The sequence below is a fragment of the Grammomys surdaster genome, unplaced genomic scaffold, assembly GCF_004785775.1.
Source record: "Grammomys surdaster isolate TR1022 unplaced genomic scaffold, NIH_TR_1.0 97, whole genome shotgun sequence".
In the NCBI taxonomy this organism is placed as follows: Eukaryota; Metazoa; Chordata; class Mammalia; order Rodentia; family Muridae; genus Grammomys; species Grammomys surdaster.
The window spans coordinates 2,109,572-2,128,836 of record NW_021604576.1 but is presented as its reverse complement, the minus strand read 5'-3'; the positions used below and the strand labels follow the sequence as shown (position 1 = coordinate 2,128,836).

Here is a 19,265-nt window from a genome sequence, read left to right as displayed (position 1 = left end):
GGAATGACCATCATGGCAAGATGTCCTTAAAGGTACAATAATGGCACTTATAACAGAGGTAACCATTAGCCATCTAATTGGACTTAAGACCCACTCATCAGAAGGTCATATATGGTAGTGTAAACCCAACCAACTGCCTGTGGATAGTGAGGTCGTGGATCCTAGAAGAGAACCTACTACTACCATTTTCCTAAATAAATAAAATTGTATCCTAAATACCTACACACACAGATAAGTAAAATTGTCACACCCCCCGGCCCCCATCAAAATAGCTTTTACTGGGGGCTGGAGAGATGGTTCAGTGGTTAACAGCACTGGCTACTCTTTGAGTTCAATTCCTAGCAACCACATGGTAGTTCACAACCATCTGTAATAGGATCTAGATGCCTTCTTCTGGTGTGTCTGAATGCACCTACAGTGTACTCATATACATACAAATAAATCTTTTATAAAAAAGCTTTTACTGTAGCAGACGAAGACCCTTCTAGAAACCCACAACTGGTCAAAATATGGGAAACAATGATAGGGAAAGGCGCCTAACATCAGTTAATATATTTACAAGACAACTTGCACACCTAAGGCTCAGGAAAAAGTGTTGAAGAGAGGATGGAAATATTGTAGGAGTCAGAGGACCAGAATGCATGCTGGTAGATAGTGTTCTCATTATGATAGGAAGCTTCATATATGAAATCTCAAAAATATGGTTGCATAAACAAGATGTGCCCATGCCAGCACCAGTCAATATACCAACATAGGGGATTCTCATAAGGCCATGTACCTAGATGAATATCAATGGATAATTAATGGCTGTCAAGAGAGAGAGAACTGGTCTCCAGGGATATACAACTTCATTGGTTATCCAACCCTCAGCCACCAGCCTTAAACCTGTATACATATGAACACTAAGTGGACTTGGGAGGCTCTAGTTATATGCACATACAAAACCACAATAATTAAAGAGGAAGTAGAGGTCATGAATTTGAAAGGGAGTAGGAAGACATAGGCAGATGGAAGGGGAAGAGGACAGAACTGATGTATATATAGTGCTCATGTCTGAAATTGTCACAAAACTTAAATTAAATAATATAGAGCCAGATGGTACTGCAATTGTTTGGCCGGTCTAATGAATTCTGGCCTCTAGGCTATGTGCTTTCTTTTTTTTTTTAAGTGACAAGATCCTAAAATCCCTGAGTCCTTCGGTAATTATGGAGATTTGTTGCGAGGAGCAGGACTCAATACTCTGATGAGGTACTGTTCTGCCGCACTCAGGCAGGCTCAGCACCAGAGGATAGGTAGAGCTCAGAATCATTATGGAAGTTTAAGTTAGAATAAAAAACTTGCAACTCTATTTTGTATATGATTAAACATAATGTTATAGATTAGTGAGGAAAGATACAGTGTATAGAAATAAAGGCTAAAATGACAGCCAGTTCATCTGAATTAAAGAGAACAACTGTGTCCCAACCTATGGGGTGGCAGGCTAGGATGGCCTCCTGATAAAATCATATAAAGCAGAGATTTTCCAGATAACAACCCCTCCATTTGCTTCCAAGGGCTTAGCTTTTCAAAACAGCTTGTGTTAAACCAGTTTTGTGTGGATGAGACCCAAGAAAATCGTTTCAAGTCTAAAACAAATCCACTCTAGAGGTACTTTCTTCAGACTTGTTTAAGGAAGGAACGAGTTTCTGTATATCCATTTTCTCAAGATTTCCCTTTTCCTTTCTAAGCAAATATTTTGCGTTTCTTTTTACCAAGAATTCCATACAATGTATTTTGATTGTTTCACACCCTGCCTCCAACTCCTCCTGGATCCACCCCTCCCTCACTCTCTACTCACTGGGCCCGGCTTCATGCTGTTTTTTTTTTTTTTTTTTTTTTTAGCTTATGTAGTTCAATTTGTGAGGCTTCTTAAATGTTGTATGAGTCAAACAATCTCCTAAAGTGTGGTTAACCTACCAGAGGTTATACCCTTGAAGAAAACTGATTCTCCCACTCCTACGAGCTAAGAATTGCCCCAAATTCCTCAGTTAGAGGTGGCGTGTTGTTGCATGGCTGTTTGTCTAGTTTAAGCTTGCACACGTCTCGTATAGACTGATGCAAATGATCTAGTTTGTAAATGCAGTTGCCTTGTTCTACCCAGAAAACAATTTTGTTGTAGTCATCTGATGCCTCTGGGTTTTACAATCCTTCCACCCCCTCTGAGGTAATCTCTCAGCCTTAGGAGGAAGGTGTGTGATACAGCTGTCACCAAAGTTTTATGCTATTTTTAAGTTACAGAGTGGGGTTTCAATCTCACTTGTAGATAACATGAAATTATGGTTTTTTGAAAGTATTTTAAAACATTGAAACAGAAAGAAAACAAGCTAGCATTGCAGGCATAGGCAAATGGTATAGGTTATTTGGGAAAAATAATTTGAAAATAACTCTTAGTCTAGTATTTTATAAATGTAAGGTTTTGTGTTTAGACATATAACCTTTCTTGGTTTCATAAATATTTTTCGCTGTTGAAGCTATGTTCATCACTAAACTTAGAAATACCAGCTTTATATTATGAAATCTTGTTGAGATTATAATTTCAAATGATGGGCATACTTAAAAAGGTAAAATTACAATTAAAAGAGAACTTTCTTTCTAAAAGTCTTTGAAGTCCTTCTACGAACTAAGTTAGCCTTGATGTTTTAGCTTGTATAGGAAGTGGACTTTTATGAATAATGACCTTTCTAGGAGTTGATGTAAATCAGTGTTGTTTTACTCTATTAGTTTAATATTGAGCTTTGAGAATAGTAACAAACTGTATCGGTTATTTGCACAGTAATCATAGCAAATAGAAACCTGTTGAGAGTGACAAGAACCTGCAAATAGTTGCTTGTCATATCATTATGTTCAATAAGAAATAATTGGAAATTCTGACATATTTTTGAGCACATAAGTAGCAGCCAACTATTTGCCTATCTGAAGTCTAGTACTTGGGGCTTGAATAATGGTTGACAATACTTACAGGTAAAGGAATGAACCTTCCCACTTGTATTGTTGAAGGCTGATGGAACCCTGGTTTGCTTCTGGGTTTCTGGGTTTCTCTTCACGTTACAGAATGTATTCTTGGGCTGGTGAGATGCCTTAATGGGTAAACACACTTTCTGTCAAACCTGATGACATGAATTTGATTTCTGAAACCCACATGGAGAAAGAAGAGAACCAGCTCTAATACGCTTCCATTTATGAGGTACTCAGCTCATTGTGATGGGAAACAAACAGAGAGACAGTGGAAAGAGAAAATAAATATGCAAGTAAAATTTCAGAGATTTGTTCACTGGAGTGGTGTTGAATACAATTGTGAGGGTTTTACAGTTGTGAAAAAAATGAGAAAGAAGCAGCCACATTTCTTTTCCTGTGTCTCTAGGGCGTATGGATCAGTACTTACATTTTTACAATATGCTTCGCTGCCAATGTGGGACTGTTGTTTGGTGTTGTCTGCACCATAGCTATCGTGTTGGGACGCTTCCCAAGGTAAGGCTTTATTTTAATACCCTGTATTTAGTCCACAGCAAAACACATAGTATTATAATTATTTTTTATTTTCAGACAATTTATATAGTTCTATAATTTCATGTTTTACTTGTAGTGAGGAAACAGAAAAGCAAATGACAAAATACTTTATCTACATGTGATATAGACTAATATTGGCCATAATAAAGAGAACTATCAAAATCATAACAAATCACTGGGATAAATCAACTTAAAGGAACAATTTTATTTTGCCTGTGATTTGGAGGTTGCTTTGGGCCTGTAGTGGCCCAGTGCATCTATGACAGAAATATACAGTGGAATAAATATGCTTGTTTCTATGTGCCTGGAAAGCAGAGAGACAGGTTGTGGTGCCAATGTCACCTTCAAGGATACACTTTCAGTGATCTAATTGCCTTCTATTATAACCGTTCTACTGCCTTCCATTAGCAGTATACGTTGGCAACCAAGCTTTCAATATGTGGGCATTCAAGGGCCATTGAAAATCAATCTATAACAAATTTCATAACATCTGATAAAATAAGTAAATCTCTTGGTCATATGCTTTATTATAGCATTTAAAAACAAGTTAAAGGGTATAGTATTCAATAAGGTGTAAACTTGCACCAGTAATTGTGGTTTAGGAAATTAAACGACCGTCTTCACGTTCTAGAAGCTGAGGAGCGCTTTATTGCTATGTCTTTTGGCTGAGCATCAGTAACTCGCTCATCTATTTTCAATCCTTTGCTGCATTCCCAGAGTTCATCTACTACTTGTCATACTCCATTCTCAAGAGTCTCCTGCAATGATTTATGAAATAATCTGAGCCTATACCTTTAAAAAGTAAATAGAAAATATACTTCCACCTGTATAGGACCTTCAAATACAGATGACTGTCTTCTTGTTGTTGTTGTGCTCCTGCTCCTGCTCCTGCTCCTCCTCCTGCTCCTGCTCCTCCTCCTCCTCCTCCTGCTCCTCCTCCTCTTCCTCCTTCACCATTGAGTTCCTTCCTTCCACTCTTCTCATAACATTTTATAAGACCTCATATCATCTTTAGCCCTTTCTCACTTTATAATTTTTATCAATCAGTGTAACTCTTACAGCTTGGAGCTTTTGGATTCTGGGGACTTAAATAAGATACATTCTATTTATTCATTTCTAGTTAGATACCTGTGTTGTTATTCTCCATTTCAGAATATCCTCAGAAAATACAGATTTACCAATATCTTATAGACAAATCTCCATAGAGGATAAACCACATTATTTTTAAATTTTTAATGTAAGACAACCCGCTGCTTTTGATTCTTCTCTCTTAATATAGTGATCAGAAAATGACTTGTAACTTTAATCTGCCTTACATGTAGGGCAAAGACTTTAAGCATAACGGACATGAAAGAGATGGAATTGAAGGTGAAGACAGAAATGCATGACGTAAGTCTAACTTCCTTTTCTCTTTGTGCAAGTATTAACATTTGTGGACCAGACAGTTTTGAAGGGTCATAAAATTCAATAAATCATGCTATTTGACATTATTCTAGTGGTATAAGTGTGCATGTCACACTTGGCGGTGTGCAGTGGACATGTAATACATTAGTAAAGAAAAAGAAAACCTCCCTGAATTCAGGTTTCTAATTAAATCATACCATGGTTCATAGAATTTCAGCCCACGGTTGACTTACAGCAGAGATTACTTCAGGCATTTGAGAACTTCTTTTCCATCAATAAATTGCATAAAATTAGCCAAATTGGTATCTTTTTTATTCCTTAAATGATACCAAAAATTAGTGAATAAAGAAAAAAATAAAACAAAAGTCATTCATGCACTGCCATTTTCATGACCTAATCAGTGTTGGGGTGGTGAATAAGATCATATGTATGCACGTATGAAATTTTCAAAGAATTTTCAAAATGTTACTTGAAAACACAGTGAGACTGAATTATTAGCTGAAAGTCATTAAGTCCAAGGTTCTATCTAGAATGCCAATAATCATGGAATTATTGAAAACAGAGAACTTTCATTAAAAGGCAATTTACATAAACTGCCTTGCCTTGCTCCTGTATAAGGGTGCTGTTTAAGCCCTATTATTTTTTAAAATTTAAAGGTGTTCTTTGACAATTTCATACAGAATTGCTTTTACCCCACCCTCTTGTACCTCCCTCTTAACTCTAGGAAATCACCCCTTGCTTCACTCTACTCCTTGTCCCCATTTTGTTTTTTTCTTCTTTTTTCTTCCTTCCTTCTTTCCTTCTTTGTTTTAAAAAAAAATATTTTAATTTTTAGAGACAAGGTTTCTCTGTGTAACAGCTCTGGCTGTCCTGGAACTCAATTTGTAGGCCAGGCTGGCCTTGAGCTTACAGAGATTCGCCTGCCTCAACCTGCGCAGTATTGGGATTAAAGGGCTATGCCTGGCTCCTTTCCCATATTGTTGTCTTTTTCTTTTATTTTCTGGCCCATTGAGTTTAGCCAAGGATTTTTGCCTTTAGCTGTGTACCAGCTTTAGCTGTAGAGCCCACTAGGGAGGAATGGGCACTTTTAGTTTCTTGTTCTAAAAAAACCCATAAAACGTTTAAAGTGGGAAAAGAAAACTAATAGCTGAAGTGTTCACTTGAATCATTTTATCCCGTTTGTAAAGGTTGCCCTCACTCTGAACCTGCTTGATAAATGTTTGGTTAACATTTTCTCCTTTACTCTCGTATTCACTTCCTTCATTACCTTATGATTCCCCTCAGAACACAGAGAACTGGCCTCCTTCCAAAAGGACCAATGTCAAGGTCTTTCCAGGTAGCCTGAAAACAGGAAGTAACGTCAGGAGTCTTTCTGTGACACCCAGGAGAATGGTTTGTTCTTTTAATAAGAGATTTGCTTCACAGAGGGCTGTTTGGTTCAAAGCCTTGGAAGCTGTCCCAGGCTCAAGTTTTCAACCAAGCCAGCCTTTCCCTTCCTTTCATAGTTTTCCCATGGAATTTAACTTATATCCCCGTTATCCCCCACTGACATCTTCATCTTTGAGACAGAATATAATCTTAGATTGATGAATTTTACTTCTAAAGATCACTGGTGAGCAAACTGCATAATCCTTGCCTTCTTGGGACGAATATAGTTTAGAGTGAATGAAGAATTTGTAGGACAGATACAAATGCTAAAAAATTCTCTTTCTCTGTCCCTTCAAAAGTAATAACTTTTGCTCATAAAAATCCCAGTTTTTTAAAAAAGTTGCATCTTAGTAGTTTCCTAATATTTTCCATAAGAATAAGAGATGTGAATAAGATTAAATGTCATTTGCATATACAATGTTGAATGAAAATTTTATCTAACTTAAAATGGTGCTATCCCCATTTCCCCTTCCTCTTTGTGCAAAATGGCCATTCTAACTCAGAATGTGTGTTTTGCAACAAACTTAATTCTGCTGAGAATTATTTAGTTGCAGCAACATGAATCTTTATTCTTTAATAAAGATTTAGTTTTTCATCTTACAACTACTGGAACAATCAAACCTGATGACTATATATGACAGAACTAAACATTTCAGTTTCTGTGTGGTTTCCTTTAGATTAAAAGTGATTTTGACATCTCAATCTTTTTGCTACCTTGTATTTTTTTTGTTGTTGCAATACCCTCGCTTTCTAGAGTTGTAGTATCTTCATAATTTTAGAGACTCTGAAATATATTTTAAACATTTATTTAAAAAACTGAGCAAACAGTAAGGTCTCTGAATTATCCATATTTATGCACCTAATTCTTTATTTCTTCTGCCTGCATGCATGGCTATTCTCTGCATCTCTTCTTTCATGGGAATATAAAAGCCTGAAGGAGTAATACCTTGCTTGGTTGGTAAGGAGTTACCATTCCACAGGATTGACCATCTTCTTAATCAGATACCCATCCCAGAGTCACAGAAAAGAGGGTTTTGGTTGAATAATATTAAGTGTTGTCAATAATATCTGAACAGATGGGTAAAATCGATAGATTTCGTGTCAAAACCGTTTCTTCTCCCTTTCCCCATCCTACAATTGAGCAATGCAGTGTAATCCAGGGCTTCCCAGGTAAACCTGTGTTTCAATCTTGTCTCGTATGGCTTACTTTCAATTAGGACTGCCAGTTATTTGGAAAGTTATACTTTACCTAGAGGTGAGCTTGCATCAGTGTTGTATAAAGAGATGATAGTTGACACTTGGAGACACATGTTCAGTTTTATTGAACTGATGAATATTTAAGGATGTATTCAGTAGCAGAGCACTTGCCTAGCGTATGAGAGGCTCTGGGTTTGATCCACACCATTGCCAAATAACAATTAAGTTCATTTCAATTGATAGGCTGAATTAAAAGATGCACTTTGTGGAGAATAGATAGTGTAGGCTAGTAACTCCCTTGGACCATTGAATAGAAATAAGAGACACTTCCTCAAAAGCTGTGGATTTGTTTTAATACTAATATTTCTCAATATTAACCATGTATTCCTTGATATGTGAGGTATTCCATTAAGACTTACAAATAAATTACAATAACAAATATGTTAGTTAAGAGATAGCAATCCACAATTGAGTGGTATGTTTGTTGACTCATAGAATTTAGTTTGATCAGGTATAGTTTCTTTTTCTAGTTTGCTTTTTTTTTCTAGTTTGTTTGATTGTTTGTTTGTCTTATTTTTTCTGACTTCAGAGTTCTAAATCTTTTCCTTTTTTCCCCCTTTAAAAGGAAACCTCACAACAGATAAAAATCATCTCAATAAACAACCCACTTGTTTTCCTGAATGCAAAGAAATTTAGTGCTGATCTGATGAAAATCATCCTAAAGGAAAATGACAGCAGCCAACCACTTGATGATGTCAAGGTAGGACTACCAGCTTCATAATGAGTGTAATACTGAAAATATCACTAAAAATATCCACAGGTAAACAACCACAAGATGTAGATGTTTTTATAGACCTGTTCTTCAGAAAAACTTTAATATTGTATGTTTGCCTATTCATTTACAATATAATCTGTGAATAGGACAATATTTAATATTGTTTAAGAAATTTGTTCATCATGGGCCTCAAATAAATATGTGATTCTCTTGTTCTTCAGAATATGGAATATGATAAACAACTTCATAGAAGCATAAACAGTTGCTAATAACATTATTATTATAACATTTTTATACAATTAACATTGCCCCTCCCTTCCTCTTTCTCTTCCTTTTATTCCTTTCCTAACTTATCCTTAGTTTTTATTTGAGACAAGGTCTCCCTCTGCAGTCTATGACCTTTTTGCCCCACTCTTCCAGCCCCATTCTCCCAAGTGTTTGGATTGTAGATGTGCACCACGACCCCACTCACATTCAGCTTTCTTTATTTCTGTAAGAAATCTCAGTGATCAGAGGCACTGAGTCAAATGTGCACCAGAATGAGCCAGTGTGAATGTATAATTTGCCCTTGAGCCCTCAAGTCCCGAGCCATTCACCAGCTGTGGGAATTTAGTTGAGCCTGCATTTTCAGGGTGTTCATTTGTAACAATGAGGATTCAAAGAGTTAAAATCTGCAAAACACTTAGAATAGTGTTGACACTGCCTTTGTTCTGTGCAGTCTTAGCTAATGAGGTTTGTTAGGTTCACTGACTTTCTCATGAGACTTTCCTTGACTCTCCGGATAGTTTCTCATATATCCTTGAACATGTATCTCTTAGTTACTCATGTATGGGAGACCTTAGGCCTCTTGTTTCTGGTCTCAGGAAATGATTCTGTCCAGAGTTCTCATCCTGATCTGTCTATGACCTTTGCCCCTTATCCCCACATAGGAGCAAATACATAATTTTCATGGTCATAGTTGAAAATGAAGGTGTGAAGTTCCCCTTCCTGTAATTATTTGTAAGATGATGCCATCAGACTATAAAGGAGTGTAAGTTCTTTACAGATGATAACCTTTGGGACCCTGCAGGTTGTGAGTGTGTGCTGCCTCTGTGCCTTTAGGTTTTCACTTTCCAATGGAATGTTGAGGAGCACAGCCAGTGTTTTCAGATTGGAAATTCACTTCTATATTTAGTTGTTCAAGTCGATACTGTGCCTATTTATTTCCCAGAGCCTTATATTCTATATAGCAAGGCACAGTTGTCGTAGTTTTTGTAGACTGGTGTTAGCTCACAATCACCATGCAAAGCAGTATTATGAAAAATGATGTCACTTTAAATAATCTCATGAACCCATAAGAAATTTGTCTAATTTAATAGCTTCCACCTAAAACTGTGCAGTGCAGTGTAATCCAAGACTGCCTAAAATGAACCTGTGTTCCTGATACTGACTCCTGTCTCTTTCTTCAAATCAGACTTTTGTAAAGTCATGTTTTCAGCTGGAGGGGTCTTACACTCTCCAGTGTGACACAATGGGACTATAGTTGGGACTTTCTTAGGACAAAATATATTTTAAAAAATAACTTCAGTTTTTTTTACAGTTTTGATTTATGAAAAAACTAAGAAGATAGGGTAGGTTCTGTATACCTCATAGCCCTTCAAGATGTTAATGCATTGTGTGCCAGCTACAGCTAACAAATTCATCTATGTTTTATTCTGTCTTCATAATTTTGACTAGGAGCTTATTTATTTATTTATTTATTTAGTGAGGGGCAAAAGTTCCAAGATTCTAGCTCGTGTGTCACATTGTATTTAACTGTCATGCTTCTTTATGATCTTCTTGTCTATGACAGTTTCCCAAATTCTTTTTTGTTTTAAAGGTTTTGGAGATTTTGATCAAGACTGTCCAGGTACTTTATAGAATGCTTTTGCATTAGAATTTATTTAGTGTTTTGTATAGTAAGACTAGGGTTATGATCATGAGAAAGGAAAACTCTAGGGGCAAAGTCCTATATCCCACCCAAGGTATATAATACAAACAAGACTGATTACCACTGATGGTAATATTGATTCCCTAAGTTCATCTAATTTTTAAAATCCTTTCTATGCTATACTGTGGAAGAAAGTCACTTTGTTCAGGCCAAATATTAGAGATCGCAGAAGCTATAATTCACCTCCTAAAACTAGAGAATCTAGATAAATTATTTAAAATTCTTCTGCACAGGAGATTTCAGAGAAAGTAAGAGGGGAAAGGAAAAATCCATCTGCTGAGGCCCAGTCCCTGTGATACAGCCACACAGTGAAGTGTCATTATCTGAACACCGAATAAAAGAAAGATTGAATTTTGGAAATGCAAGAAATAATCTGTTAGAAATCTGTGATCTGTACCACAGGGCAACACATAGGGGAAATGATTCCCTTCCCCGCCTTAAAGAGGAACACTCAAGAGAAGCTGTCCAAGCAGTGATTGAGAGTGGAAACCTGAAAAGGCATTGGCTGATTCCAGACTGAGATGTCCACAGCTTTGTGGCTTTGGCCTGATTTTCTACCTTTCTAATCTTTGCCTCCCTCATAATGGAACCCAAGATTAGTAACCTCACAGAATGCTTCTGAAGATTCAATTGTTAATATCTTCAAGACTTGGATATGGGATAAACCCTGAAAAATATGCATTGTCCTTATCATTAACCAAGAAAAGATTAAAAAAAAACAGAGAACATTTATTGATAAACAGATAGCATGGTGTCTCTGAGGCATCGCTGTTAGAGAAGCAGAACTATGATACAGAACCACTTTGTTTTCACTCTCTGACATCTAGCATGTGATAAATGTTTCTTGAGTGTTTTCATGGGGCTAATGTGTATGAAATAATTTTTGACCTCGGTTCAAAACAAGTTGAGTCTTTCAGAAAGTGTTCTAACATCTGACTCAGTTAGTAAAGTATCTACAAATAAATGTATACTCTCTTCCAGCCCACCTTGGGTCTTCATTTCCTACTACACTGCATACAGCATCTGAAACACTCCTGGATTGAAACTTTTGGCGGCGCTAATTGTTATTCTTCACGGAGAAAGGAATGTGCGACTTTTTCATTGGTGGCTATATTGTTCCACAGCATTTTCATTCTTTACATTTATTTTTATTTCAGTGTGAACAGAACACCTTGCTCAGTTCCCTGTCCAATGGCAACTGCAATGGTGAGTTTTCTTTTACACCAGAGGATAAACACCCCTTCTCCCTTCTTCTCCCTGTTGACCCCTCTCTCTTTAGCGTTTTCTGTGGAGAATCCCTTTCTCCATCTCCCACCTCTTCCAATCCCCGTTTACTCTCCCTTCTCCTTATTTTTACCTCTCTCTCTCTCTCTCTCTGCTCCCTTCTTTCTTCTTACTCGTCCACTTGGTCCTTCTCCCTTCTATTGTTACTCTCCCTTATCTTCTTCCACCTTTTCTTTTGCCTCCCACTCCTCCTGTTCTTCCTTCTGTTTATCTTCTTTTCCTCCTCCTTAAATCAAATGTCTGAACTCTAATCTTCACATAAATCAATCTTCCCCCCAAATATTATCTCATGGATATTTTAGATTTTTACTTAACCCAACTAAACTAATAACAGGCTCATGCTTTTCTAGGATAAATGCCAGGTAACAGCAACAATGTTTTAATGATACATCCTTGAAATAATGTCCAAGTGTTTATTCTCTGAAAGTTTATCCTCCTGTAAAAGCATGAGTTAGATTGGCTTTCTTTCAATATACAGAAACAGGGAGACACAGTGACGGTTAACTGCAGTAGGGTGGAATACCAGTGCACAACTGCGCAGCAGGAGTACAGCAGCACTAATCCACAACTGTGCAGCAGGAGTGCAGCAGCACTGATGCATAACTGTGCAGCAGAAGTGGAACAGCACTGATGCATTACTGTGCAACAGGATTGTAGCAGCACCAATGCATAACTGTACAGTAGGAGTGGGACAGCACTGATGCACAAATGTGCAGTAGGAGTGGAACAGCGCTGATGCACAAATGTGCAGTAGGAGTGGAACAGCACTGATGCATAAGTGTGCAGCAGGAGTGCAGCATCGCTAATACACAACTGTGCAGCAGGAGTGACACTGTACAGCAGTGTAACAGTGTGATGATAAAGGGCAGAATTAATGAAATCCAAAGCATATCTATCCAGAGGACTAAATTCCTAAGTGGTTGATATATAATTGTACATTATATGATTTAAATATCATTAGTTGGTGAGAGAGAAAAAGAACAAGGGAGGAAATTTTAAAACTCTGCTGTAGTGGATGTGGGCAAGATTCACAAACATGACTTGAGGTCTGACTCAGGCTGTGTCTCTAGTGAACACACACTGGGACTTGCATGCAGATTTACTTGCCAATATGAAATTAATATGTAAGTAATTGGTAAAAATTTATTCATCTTATTTTTTAGTTTTATGCATGTGTGTGGGGAGGTTGGGCGTGGGGGCATGTACACATGAATACTGATACCTACAAAGGCCAGAAGAGACTATTGGCTCCCTTGCTATACCTGGACTGATAGACAGTTGTGAGCCACCCTTTAATGGGTGCTGGGAATTAGACTCAGGCCCTGTGTAAGAACAGGACAGGCTCTTCATCACTAAGACATCTCTTCAGCCCCTAAACTGTAAGCTTTTGATAGAAGAAAGTTTAGGGCATGAATATAATCCTAGAGTCTCATTGTCTTTGGAAACTAGTAAATACTCCTTGTAATTATATTGTATCATAAGAAGAAATCATAGTAGAAAATAGAGAAAAGGGTAGATTATTAGGGAAATGCGCATAAAATATATGGGTACTGATAAAATCTTATCTATTTCACGCACTACCTTCCTTGTCTCACTTCTTCAGATACTCCAATTTATCCTTAATCATCATCAGATTATTTTCCCTCCTCTTCTCCTGCCCAACCTTATTTAGTCACGCTATTATGCTCCTAGTTTTCTCAGCCTTCTCTGGTCTTCATCCCAGTTTCATCACTAAAACCTCTTCCTGGTTTCACAACCATTGTATCACTTCTTGTGACCCTCTGTCCTTAGTCACATTCAAAATGAGTCAATATGACTTTAAGACTGTTTTATTGATGTTGTTATGAGTTCAAATAATGATGCTATAGCTTAAAACTTTCAAACAGGAGACAACAGGATCCAGGGGTGTCTTTATAAAGGAATTTGTATTTGATTATGAGGATAGGAAGTTCAATGTGATATGTAGCCACCTAGGAGACATTCAGCAGATGTAAGGGATACAGAGTAGAACCCAAGTGACCCAACCAAGGTGAGACATCAATCAAGAAAAGCAGTAGGAAAGGAGACAAAAGTCAAAAAATCTCCTTTCTTCAACAGCCTTTTCAGATGCCTAGTTAGCACACAACAGAATAAACAACCCCATAAGATTCCTTACATACATTAGAATATGAATGCCAGACAGTAGCTGTACATGCCCTAAATCCCACTACTCAGTAGGGAGAGGTGGATGGATCTCTGAGTTTAAAGCCAGCCTGGTCTACAGAGTGACTTCTAGCATAGCCAAGGCTACACTGGAAACAAACAAACAAACAAACAAACACCAAAAAAAAATCAGAAGATGGAAGCCACAGCATTTTTTAAAATTAGAACCATAATTGTTTAACTTGTGAAGATATCTTCTAGAAGTATGTTTAATATTTTAGGTCATCTGATGATAATGCTAACAGAGCCCTGTAGAGAGCTGTTTGCCATGGTGAACCTGCTATGCGGTCTTCTAGCACCTGTCTGTCCCCCTTAAGACAGCATCCATGTTCCCTCTGTGTCTCAGCTCACATAACTCTTCCTTCTTTTCATTCATGCCCTTTTCATGTCATTATTCACCTTGCAAATATTACACATACTCTTTTAAGATCTACTTTATCCTCAGGATAGTAAGAGGTAACATACATCATTATTTATGGAAGTAGAACTGGCTTCTGATGTTATGAACTCCAAAGTTTCAGCAGGCTTCCATCCTTCTGAAATCCTTTCCCTACTCTTAGCCCCCAAGTTAAAAAAAAAAAAAAGCTTCAAGTGTATAAACTTGTATCACTGCTGTTGTAATTATCTTAAGCTCAGTGGCTTAAAGCAGCACACACTTGTTAGATTACACGGCAGCGACAGAAGTTTGGAGTGAGTCTCATGAGCACTGGAGTTATGGTTAGAATATGTTCCTTTTCGAGGCTTTACAAGAAAATCCCCACCCCTTTCCAACTTGGTCCGTCTGTGTCCCCTGGCTCATGCTCACTTTAATAGTCAAGCCAGAAGAGGCATTTTCAGGTCTCTCACTGGTCTCTTCTTCATCACATCTTCTCTGACTCTGAATCCACAGATACTTGGATAGTCTGGGATAATCTTCCCATACTAACATCCTGAATTTAATCAAATATGCAACGTTCTTGTTGCCCTGTAAAGTAACATATTCACAAGTACTGAGGATGCGGAGGCAGACTTTGGAAGTGTTTGCCTGTGTGTGTAGAAGGGCATTGTTCTGTTTCTGACTCTTCCTTAGCTCTGTCTGTATACCTTCTCCAGCTTTATAATCTCTCAAGTTACTAGCTATGCTAACCATTCTCCATTTGATTGAAAGTCTGTTGAAGGCAGGCACCGTGGTCACTATTCACCCCTGCACTTGTTTTCGCTAACAGGGTTCTTAAATATACAGCACATCTGGACTAACTGACTGTTGGAATTAGTAAAAGACCAGACTGGTGAATGAAATATTCAATAAGAACATGCTTTTCCAAAGAGAATACTGTGTTTTGTTCGAAGTGTTTCTTCTCCCTTTATTCCTTTAAATTCGAGAGATAATTCTGTTTCTCAATAGTTAATTGATACCAATAGAAAATACTTTTTAAAATTACAAGTGACTCACAGACTGTCAGGAGTCGTTTGAAGTAAATGGAAAGTACTCCTAAATTATGCAACTATGAATATTTTTTAATTAAGAGAGTTAATGAATATTCCACAGGAAAGATCTGTCTTCCACAGTCTGGGTTTAATTGCCCACCCACACCTGATGGTTAATGTCTTTCTGAAACGTTGTATTTTGTAGATAAAGCCCATCATTTACCACATACCCTGTGGGGATAGATTAGTCGTCTCCTTTGCACATGCTCCAGGCTTACCTCATTTGCTTAAGGCAGGCTATTAGCTATGCATTCTCTTATCTAGGATGACGTGATTTGTAGTGTGCTAGTTGATTTACTTAGAAGCTTGGAACACAAGGTTTTATCCATGAATGAGTGCAATGACAGGGCAGAGAAGATATGGGTAAAAGAAAATTATTTTTATATTTGGAAGATTTCAGAAGTGCCCATTGTATTTAAATTTTCATTTGAGTGGATCAGAAACTTCACCATTAGGATTTTATTTTTGGTTAAACAAGGTGGTATGAACTAATTTATTTGAAATAGCTTACATTAATAATTATCCACAAATATAAGGATGGGTGTTTTGTTTTGAACGGCCTGAAAATATGCACATTTGATGAGAAGAAAGGCAAAAAGAAAAATTATGTATAAAAATAAAAGATGAAATAGACAAGGGCACAGATTGACTCTGTAACAATATATAATTCAATCTATAGATTGAATCTATAACAACATGTATTATGTATTACAAGACAATAGCAAGGATGTAGAAAACGGTGTAACAGTGAAACAGATATGACAGGGTTGAAGAAAGAAAATAAACTTTCTTAAAATTATCTCAATAATACTTTTAGTCATTTAGACAGAATTTTCAGCAATCTCTCTATTAATCAACACATAGATTGTTTTCATTGTAGTACTTTTAAGTTCAGAATTTCAATAAAATTATAGTAGTGTCTAACTAGAACACTGGCTTCATAAACCATTCTAAGGTTTAATTTGACATCAGGAAACAAATGTATCATGATTGTGTAAACCCCTTACTCTGGCTATGTATTGAAAGCCCTAAAATGATGCCTGTGGCTTGTAGATAAAAAATAGATTTTTGAGGAAAATTGACATATTGACATGTTTTCTAAGTCAGTTTACTTTAGATTATAGTTTATTGTTATAAACTCTTATTTATAAATATCACTATTGTACTTTTTTGCAAAGAATGAAGACATATACATACAAGTAACTTTATATAGACTGAGTAGGTTATATTTAGGATTATATATGATAACAATTAAGGAAAAAAGAAGCCATGAATTTGAAAGAGAACGAGAAGGGGTATGTATGCAGGCTTGTAAGAAGTAACAGAAGGGGGAAATGATGCAATTATATCATAACCCAAAGAGTAAAGAAAAAAATGTAAAGAAGGCATTGAGATACCAAAGAACTTTATCATTCATTAGTTATCTATTTTTAGAGTTAAACGTTTAATTTTTCTGAAGACAATTTTTTAGCAAAAGTTGTATGTTGTTACTCAATTTTAAATACTTGTTTAATGTCATTTTTCTCAGAACAGTACTAAACACATGAATACAAGTGAAACAATTTTCACACCAATTCTGTCGTCACTGTCATCTTAAGTTCTAAACACCAACTATTTCCATGCTTTAGTAATTCACGTAAATCAAGGCTATTGGATAATAAAAGTACCCACCTTTAGGCAGTGAATGTCCTGGTAACTCTTTACCAATTTTTGGAACAGGGTATATGGAGTTGTAAAACTTGCCTATGTCTAAGGTGTAAATATTTCTACCATGTCCAATCACTAAGAGTGGAGTTGGGAAGATGCATACCCCTATGAGTTGTTTCTAACTTACAATTACTTTAAAGAAAATAGTTACAATTTTATTTTCTAAAACCAATATGTTTAAAGGATTTTCATAGGAAACATATACAACAGGTTAGTGTTGCTCAGTTGGCTGTGATTGTTTTTTGTAGGACTAGTGATGATCCTGGGGCTTTATGCATGCAGATTTACTATGACATAACTGAAAATTAATGTTAACACCGATTGCCTCCAATGCTGTGGGCTATTCCCAAACATGGGACTTTTGCTGCCATGTATAAACTGAAGTACATGAGCTTCAGACATCCCAAAACAGGTCTCTGGACCTACTAGCAAAAGAAGCAGTTGATGTGGATAGCACAGCAACCAGAATATCTATACTGTGCTTAGAGTTACCTTGGTAGATATCCTTTCAGACTCTTTTAAATTTCTCCAGCTAGTCTAATAATAATAATAATAATAATAATAATAAATAATAAATAATAATAAATTGGTAACTAACTACATTTTAAAACTGAAAATGTGCAGAATTACCATTAGACTCGAGGATACTGTTTCTTTGCTACTGTTCAGCCAAGTCAGCCTCAGAAATCTGCTCATTCTAACTAGAGTTTCTGTGTCTCCTGCAGAAGAAGCTTCCCAGCCCTGCCCCAGTGAGAAGTGTTCTTTGGTCCTGAATTGCAGTGGTTTGACCTTTTTCGACTACACAGGAGTCTCTACGCTTGTTGAGGTATCTGTTCGGCCTGGGTCAGGCCTGATGCCTTACCACTCTTCAGTTGGGAGAAGTATTTCTCAGCTGCCTCAGCTACAGAGTCTTAAAGCCCTTTCCAACAAAAGACATAGAATTCTATGCTTTGCTACAGTGGGTTTGTTTCAAAACACTCTATCAGGATTCTAGGCATGGAGAATAGGGGGTCAAAGTTGGAGAAGTGGCAAGATTGAGATGTGAGCATTATTGGGCATACTATCTGCCAGGAAGTGAATGTTCAGTGCTTCTAGAATGGAGAAAAGCCTCTTGGGGTGCTAGCTGTATCACCCAGCTAATTTTCCCTGAAGTCCACCTCTGCCTACCTCACCCACCGAGGCTGCTGCATTCACCCCACCTCATGCTATGGCTGGGAATACTTTGTAATGGACACTCAGCTCATAAGAGGAGTTCCTTCTTTTTCTTTCATTCTACCTGATTTATTTTTTTTTTTTTTATAAAGAGTTTTCCTAACTCCGGGGCTCTGGTTAAGTAGCAGAGCACTGACTAGCAATCAAAACCTTGGTTTCAATCCCCCAAGTAAATATATAAATAATCAGAAAAAAATGGGTTGATTGAATTTAGATTGACTGAGATCCCATATATTTTCTATCTCTTCATTTGTATCGTAAATTTACTTTGAAAGTTTCCACCTTTCACATTCCAGAACTGTAAGGACATACTGAGTAGCTCTGTCCAGGAGGATGGGAATGGTAGGGCATGGAGGGAAAGTGCTCCTAAGGAAGTCTGGGAATTATGCTGGATCTGTCCCAGGCCTGCAGCATGCTGGGGAATCAGCCCACTTGTTTTCATCTTGGTAGTTCCTTTATGGTAATGATTTTAAGAATAGAAGGTATTTAGAAAATAAATGGATGGTGCAAATCAAAGTTTGTAAGTATAAAGATGCTGTTGTTGAATTACTTTTAAATTTTTAGCTGAAACTATTAGTTGCCCTCTCTATATGTTTGAAAACACACCTTAGAATTGGTGAAGAGGAAGATACGGGAGCTGCTGCCCTTTAGTTTAGGATTGAAGGCTGATAGTTATGGGGAATAAAGCAATCCAGGCACGGAGGCATGCCAACAAACGGAGGTGGTTGTTTTTGTTTTCTACCTGAATCATAATAAAGGATTAAAAGTTCTACATGCTAGATTAAGACAATCGATGTCTTTTTAAATTGGCAGGAAAACTATACTTGCACTTGGTATATTATTTTTTCTGTACATACAAAGCTGGTAATGTTGTACCTGTTTTCATTTTTTTCTCTTTATTACTACATCGTTTATTGCCTCATGGCTACACTAGAATTTGTGTTAAGCATGTAGGCTTTAAGGATAGAAAACTTTTGTATTCACACATCAACCAAATACTAGTTCCGTGCCTGGAGCTAAAGTCTGTCTTTCCTTTCCTTTCCTTTCCTTTCCTTTCCTTTCCTTTCCTTTCCT

At 37.0% G+C, this 19,265-nt stretch overlaps 1 protein-coding gene across 2 annotated transcripts in view; it reads left to right on the top strand.

The window, feature by feature from the left end:
• Positions 1–19,265, top strand: part of Slc26a7 (solute carrier family 26 member 7) — a 109,332-nt gene that overhangs the window by 86,439 nt on the left and 3,628 nt on the right. For both annotated transcript variants that reach the window (XM_028779819.1, XM_028779812.1), the window contains 5 exons: positions 3,401–3,507; positions 4,869–4,935; positions 8,201–8,335; positions 11,477–11,525; positions 17,705–17,805. In XM_028779819.1, the coding sequence (XP_028635652.1) occupies positions 3,401–3,507; positions 4,869–4,935; positions 8,201–8,335; positions 11,477–11,525; positions 17,705–17,805 (459 nt within the window). The remainder of the gene's footprint in view (positions 1–3,400; positions 3,508–4,868; positions 4,936–8,200; positions 8,336–11,476; positions 11,526–17,704; positions 17,806–19,265) is intronic.